At 42.1% G+C, this 7,482-nt stretch overlaps 1 protein-coding gene across 2 annotated transcripts in view; it reads right to left on the bottom strand.

The window, feature by feature from the left end:
* Positions 1–1,044: 1,044 nt before the first annotated feature.
* Positions 1,045–7,482, bottom strand: part of LOC122542851 — a 40,521-nt gene continuing 34,083 nt past the window's right edge. Inside the window, exon 7 of one of the 2 annotated variants that reach the window (XM_043680944.1) lies at positions 1,045–2,781. In XM_043680944.1, coding sequence (XP_043536879.1) covers positions 2,647–2,781 — 135 coding nt within the window. In that variant the 3' untranslated portion in view covers positions 1,045–2,646. The remainder of the gene's footprint in view (positions 2,782–7,482) is intronic. The other variant, XM_043680945.1, reaches the window with a different exon arrangement.

Raw genomic sequence — 7,482 nt, 5'->3', positions numbered from 1 at the left:
TAACGTCATAATTCCACTTCTGCCTCATTTCCCTTAGTATCTTTAGTTGATCATAAAATTATCCATTTCTGATTTAAAATTAACTATTAATCAAGCATCAGTTGTCTGTTCCATATTTCTATTTTGTGTACAGGAGTGAGACCTGATTTCACTGCCGAAAGGTATGTGTCTAACTTGTAGACTATTCCATTTGTCCTACATTCCCGAACTAGCAGAAATAGTTTCTCCCAACTGACTCTATTTGTACCCCTTTGTTTCTTGAACACCTTGCTCAAACACCTCTAAATTCCAGACAACACAGCCTCACTTTGTGTAATCTCACCTCATAGTTTAATCTTCATTCTGAAAAACCTACACTGCTCTCGCTCTGAGGGTGATCTATCCTTCTTAGATATTCCTGCGGTTTAGGGTAACAGTTAAGTGAAATTTAGTGCCAGTAGATTGTTCTTGGCTAGGATATCGACCCATGGGGCTGTCTCGTCTATAATTTCCCATTGTGACAACACAGTCACCCCATCTCCCAACTGGGAGGGTCAGTAGACAGCACCAGGAACCATGACACAACAGAGACTTTGAATTGAAGTACACAAGAATGAAGCAAATCAAAGCTGAAGACTATATGGTCCCTTGCCCCACTGTTTAATAAAGTCATGACTGATTTTTTTTTACTTTCAAATCCACTTTCCCACCTAATCTCCATATCCCTTGATACCCTGAGAGTCCAAATTCTATTGATTTCGATCTTGAAAATACTCAACTTCAGCCGAGTGGACAGACAGAAGACACTGGCATTGTTCTTTGTAGAGCAGAGATTGTGCTTTGGCTCCTTCATCCAAGTACAGTAATTTATATAAGTTGTAAAATGTGTAAGCCCCAGCACTGATCTTTTTGCACATCATTCATTATATCTCGCCAGGGAAAGAGATGCTGGAGTTCAGAGCTGAAAAAATGTGTTGCTGGAAAAGCGCAGCAGGTCAGGCAGCATCCAAGGAGCAAGAGAATTCAAGTATCGGGCATTCCTGAAGAAGGGCTTATGCCCGAAACGTCGATTCTCCTGCTCCTTGGATGATGCCTGACCTGCTGCGCTTTTCCATTATATCTCGCCAACCTGAAAATGACCTGTTCATGCTAATTGTTCCTTATTAATTAGCCAATCGTCGATCCATGCCAATAACCTATGCCCCCTGACAACGTGAGCTTTTATTTTCTGCAGTAACCTTTAATGTGGCACTTTATTGGTTATTAATGCCTGATTGGCAAAGGAAACAATTTCTCCTCATTCATTGAAATTCCGTCTAATCTTAAATATCTGCTTTAAGTCTCCTCTGAATAATTGTTGCTCTAAGGAGAACAATCCCAGCTTACTTTGTCTTTCCACATTACTGAAGTTCCTTACCTCTGTTCCATTCCAGTAAATCTTCCAACACTATCGCATCTTGCCTAAAGTGGGGTGCCCAAGATCTAGCTATCCACCTCTACCTTAAAAATACTCAAGGACCCTGCTTCCCCAATTTTTGAGGAAGAGAGTTCCAAATACTCAAAACCTATAAAATAAAAGTCTTCTTATCTTTTTCTTAAATATGTGATCCCTTATTTTTAAAAAGTGACCCCTAGTTCTAGATTTCGCTCAAGAGACGTTATATCATTATGCCTATTTTCTATTTCCTGTTTGCTAGCCAATTGTCTGTCCATGTCAATAAGCTACATTCTACACCGTGAGCTTTCATTTTCTGTAATAAGCTTTGATGTGGCACCTTATCAAATGCTTTCTGGAAATCCAAGTATAGTTCATCCACCAGTTCCTCTTTATCCATAGCATGTTACTTGCTCAAAGAATGTTGACAAATTGATCAAACGTGATTTCCCTTTCACAAAAACCATATTGACTCTGCCTGATTATCTTAAATTTTAAGTGCCTTGCTATATCATCTTTCATAATAGCTACTAACATCTTTTATGACAGCTATTAAGCTAACTGGCTATAACTCCCTGTTTTACTTCTTCTTCCCTTTAGGATAACATTTGCTATTTTACAAATTATTAGAACCTTGGCCAAATCTAAGGAATTTTGCAAAATTAAAACCAATACACTACCAATCTCATTAGCCATTTTGTTGCAATATTTCAGATGACATCTATCAGGATCCGTGAGCTTGTCAGCCATAAGCTTCATTGACTTTTGCAGTACCACTTCTCTGGTGATTCCAATTTTCTTGTGTTCCTCCCTCTCTTTCACTTCCTGCTTTACAGCTATTTATGGGAGGCTACTTTATCCTGTATAGTGAAGACTGATGCAAAATACCTGACCACTTCATTTGCCACCTCCCTATTTTTCATCATTAATTCTTCATACTCTCTTTCAGACCAATGCTTACTCTGTTAAACGCCTTTCTTTTAAAAATATCTATAGAAACTCTTATTATTCTGTTTTATATTTCTAGCTATCTTTCTGTTTAGTTGAAAAGGTCTGCATTTCCCCCCGAAACCACCCACATGCCCCTTCATTCCGACTGCCCAGCCACTTCCCCAATAAACAAAAAACTACCTCTTTAAATAAATAATGACATGAACTAGAGAGACAAATAAAGGCTGTACAAAAGACTTGATGGAGAAGAAGGAAGCACCAGTGCTGCAGTTTCAGATCCACTAGGCCATGAAGTTCTTGTTGAAGTCATACGTAGTCTTGCTTTTGCCATTTCTGTCAGACTGTGTCCATTGGTAAAAGAATGCCTGGATACGGTGGGTTGGACTGAAGCCATTCTGGATCTGAGGAGTCGGGTTCTAGAACAGAGCAAAATAGAATCATGATGACCAGTGACAACATCATCACAGCCAGGTATAGATGCAATTCAGTCTGATAGCCAGTGGGTGTGGGGCATACAACATTAGACCTTTACTTCCCACACAATTGACATTCTGGATTGTGGAGGGAGATGGTGAGAAACAGACAATTGTCACAATGTGTACTGGCTGGGGATGCTCTTTTGTGATAGGGGCTTGGGCAATGAGTTTGGGCTGTGTCCCTAACACATGCTGCAACTGACCTGAGACTATATATTGGGATAGTGTAGAAGGTTTAGTCTGTGCTGCCGATCTCTCACACACTTCATGTTACTTTGGCAACGTACGCATTTACATGTATGCTGTAGCTTGAATCCATCAATAGTGATGGTGGAGGTTCCAGTATTCTTTACATCACATGGACGACAAGAAATCTCTCCTGCCTTTACCACCTGGCATTGATGTGTACTGGAAGGATCTGAAGTTTGATAAACAAACCTTCTGGCTGCATTGTATCCACATCTTCCCTCACCATTAGCTCTTGGAATGGGACTTAAATCCCAGAGCTCCTGATTTAGAAGAAGGGACACAACCCACTGCACAGCAAGACCACCTGAAGAAGCTTTTGGCTGCATTTAATGTCACACTGTACTGTATCTAGGAGTGTTTGATGGGAACAGAGCAGAGGAAGCTTTACTCTGTATCTAAACCTGTTCTGTATCTGATGTGAAGTCTTTGATGGAGGCAGCATAAAGGAAGCTTTACTCTGTCTCAAATCCATGCTGTAGCTGTATTGAAGTGTTTGATGGGGACAATGTTGTGGGAACTTTACTTCTTATATAACCCAATGTTGTACCTTTTCTGAAGTGTTTGATGGGAGCAGCATAGATAGAGCTTTTCTCTGTATTTAACCCCCTGCTGTATTTGTTTTCAGAGTGTTTGTTCGGGCAGTTTGATTCAATTGAGTTCCTTGTTTGGCCAGTATAGAAACCAGTTAAAATTCAACTAGACGAGATGGTAGGTTTCCTTCCCTGAAGAACATTGTAATTTAACGTTAATCAGTGCCAGAGTTTGCATTGTTTCATGCTATTTAGAGTTTTAGAGTCCTAGGGCTTTTGCCCGAAACGTCGATTTCCCTGTTCCTCGGATGCTGCCTGACCTGCTGCTTTTCCAGCACCACTTTAATCTAGACTCCCTACAGCACAGAGACAGGCCCTTCGGCCCAAACTGGTCTATGTCGACCAATGACCATCAATACTAACCATGTTTCCCTGCACTTGGCCCATATCCTTCTAAGAGAAAGTGAGGACTGCAGATGCCGGAGATCGGAGCTGAAAATGTGTTGCTGGAAAAGCGCAGCAGGTCAGGCAGCATCCAAGGAGCAGAATGCATTGATAGACATTCCTGAAGAAGGGCTCATGCCCGAAACGTCGATTCCCCTACTCCTTGGATGCTGCCTGACCTCCTCCATATCCTTTCCTATCCATGTATTAAATAAATGCCTTTTAAATGTTGTTAATGTACCTGCCTCAACCACTTCAACTGGCAGGTCATTCCATATACATACCACCCTCTGTGTAAAAAATCTGCCCCTCAGGTTCCTTTTTATTCTTTCCCCTCTAACCTTAAACTGATGCCCTCTAGTCCTCAAATACCCAATGTTGGGAAAAGTACTGAGTGCATTCACCCTATCAATACCTTTCATGATCTTATACATTTCTATAAGATCCCCCCTCAGTCTCCTGTGTTTGAAAGAACAAAACACCCTAGCTTGTCCAATGTTTCCCTATAACTTGAGTCCTAGCAGCATCCTTATAAATTTCTTCTGCATTCTTTTCAGTTTAATAATGTCCTTCCTACAGCTAGGTGACCATAACTGAATATAATACTCCAAGTGTGGCCTCACCAATGTCCTGTACAACATCACTTCCCATCTTCTATATTCAAGGCCCTGACTGACGATGGCCAGTGTGCCAAAAGCCTTCTTCACTGCCCTGTCTACCTGTGACTCCACTTTCAGAGAACCATGTACCTGAACTCCAAGGTCCCTACACTCCGTAAGGCTCTACCATGCACCATGAAACTCCATGAATGTAGATTTCTCCAGCTTCCTCATTTCCCCTCCCCCCACCTTATTTCAGTCCCAACCCCCGGATTCAGCACCACCCTCACTCCAGCATCTGCAGTCCTCACTTTCTCCTCCACCATGAAACTCCTACCTTGAGTTGACTTTCCAAAATGCAAGACATCACATTCATCTATATTCAACTCCATTTGCCATTTCTCGGCCCACTTCCCCAGTTGATCAAGGTCCTGCTGCAATTTCTGATAACCTTCCGCACTGTCCACGATACTGCTTATTTTGGTGTCATCTGCAAACTTATTAATCATACCTTGTGCATTCTCATCCAAATCATTGATATAGATAACAAACAACATTTGACTCATAACCTTCTGGATTCAGACTGGGAAGCTCATTTCATAACTTTGTGAACTTTGTTGGCTATGAACAAAAGCAACTTTGATTTATACAGGACCATTAATGTAACCAAATTTCCCAAGACAGTCATCAAGCAAAATTTAACAATGAGCTACATAAGACAATAATAGGACTGGCAATCAAATGCTTCATACAACATGTAGATTTTACGGATTCCTTCGTAGCAGAAAGTGAGGTAAAGGAACAGAGAATTTTAGTACACAATTTCAGAACTTTTGACCCAGGAAGCTGAAGGCACAGCTAGCAATGGTGGAGTAATTAAAGTTGGAGATGAAGGCCAGAATTGGAAACGTGCGCATGTACGAATGTATAACTTATTTTATTACTTACTAATGGAATGCAGGCATCCATTGTTATTATCCTAATTGCCCTGATGGCACTTCAGAGTCAATCATATTGCTGTGGATCTGGTGTCATGTATAGGCCAGACTGGGTAAGGACAGCACATTTCCTTCCCTACATTGGATGGGTTTTTACATAAAACAGTAGGTTCGCGTTTTTATTCCAGATTTTTATTAAATTCAAATTAATCACTTGCTGTTGGTAGGATCTGAGACAAACAAAACTGCAGATGCTAGAATCCTGAACAAGGGTTATACCCGAAACATCAACTTCTCCATCTCCTGATGCTGCTTGGCTTGCTATGTTATTCCAGCCTCCTTCCTGTCTACATTGGTAGGATCTGAACCCAGTCCCCACTGCTTTAACCTGAGGTTCTGGACTGCTGGTCCAGTGACATTGTCAGTGTGATGCCACCTCCTCAGGAGAAGAAACAGACCTTCCAGCCCTTCAGCCTACTGCACCATTCAATAAGATCATGGCTGATCTGCTTGTGTTTCAAATTCCACATTCCCCACCTTTGAAGTGTTCTGAGGAAGGGTCACTCAACCCAAAATGTTAACTCTGATTTCTCTCCACAGTTGCTGCCAGACCTGCTGAGCTTTTCCATCAACTTCTGTTTTTGTTTCTGATTTACAGCATTTTTCGGTTCACATTTTCCCATCTAGTGCCCCATCAGCCAAATTTTGTCCGCTCATTCAATCTATCTATATCTGTTGGCAAACGTCTTATATCTTTTTCACTATGTACTTTGCGTCACCTGCTAGTTTAGCTACTACACCTTTTCTCACATCAGCTAAGTAATTGATGTAAATTGTAAAATGTTGAAGTTGCAGCAAAACTCCCATGGGGCTCAACTTGTCATGTCCTGCCAGTCAGACAAAGACTCTTTATGCACAATGTTTTCGAGATTCGAGGAATAGGGAAAGAGAACACTTAAATGCGTGGCTACAGGGATGGTGCAGGAGGGAGGGATTCCGGTTTTTGGATAACTGGGGTTCTTTCTGGGGATGGTGGGACCTCTATAAACAGGATGGTCTACACCTGAACCTGAGGGGCACCAGTATCCTTGGTGGGAGGTTTGCTAGTGCTCTTGGGGGGGGTTTAAACTAACTCTGCAGGGGCATGGAAACCCAGATTGTAGCTTCAGGGTGCAGAGCCTGGAGTGTAGGGAGGTTAGGAACATGGCATCAATTCACAAGGAGGGTGTCTGTAAACAGGAAAGTGGCTTGAAGTGTGTATACTTCAATGCAAGAAGTATACGAAATAAGGTAGGTGAACTTGCAGCGTGGGTAGGTACCTGGGACTTCGATGTTGTGGCTATTACGGAGACATGGCTAGAACAGGGACAGGATTGGCAGTTGCGGGTTCCAGGATTTAAATGTTTTAGTAGGGACAGAGGTGGGGGTAAAAGAGGGGGAGGTGTGGCATTGCTTGTCAAAGATAGTATTACAGAGGTGGAAAGGACGATGGATGAGGACTTGCCACCTGAGGTAGTTTGGGCTGAGGTTAGGAATAGGAAAGGTGAGGTCACCCTGTAAGGAGTCTTTTACAGGCCTCCCAATAGTCCTAGAAACGTAGAAGAAAGGATAGGGAAGGTGATTCACGTGATGTGTGACAGTAATAGGGTGGTGGTTATGGGGGACTTTAACTTTCCTGATATTGATTGGGAAAGCTATAGCTCAAGTTCGTTAGATGGGTCAGTGTTTGTTCAATGTGTGCAGGAGAGTTTCCTGACACAATATGTAGACAGGCCAACAAGAGGTGAGGCCATACTGGATTTGGTTCTGGGTAACGAACCAGGCCAGGTGTTAGAATTAGAGGTACGTGAGCACTTTGGGGATAGTGACCATAATTCGGGG

The sequence above is a fragment of the Chiloscyllium plagiosum genome, chromosome 41, assembly GCF_004010195.1.
Source record: "Chiloscyllium plagiosum isolate BGI_BamShark_2017 chromosome 41, ASM401019v2, whole genome shotgun sequence".
Taxonomy (NCBI): Eukaryota; Metazoa; Chordata; class Chondrichthyes; order Orectolobiformes; family Hemiscylliidae; genus Chiloscyllium; species Chiloscyllium plagiosum.
The sequence above is the reverse complement of the archived record's forward strand: the minus strand, read 5'-3'. Positions and strand labels throughout refer to the sequence as shown.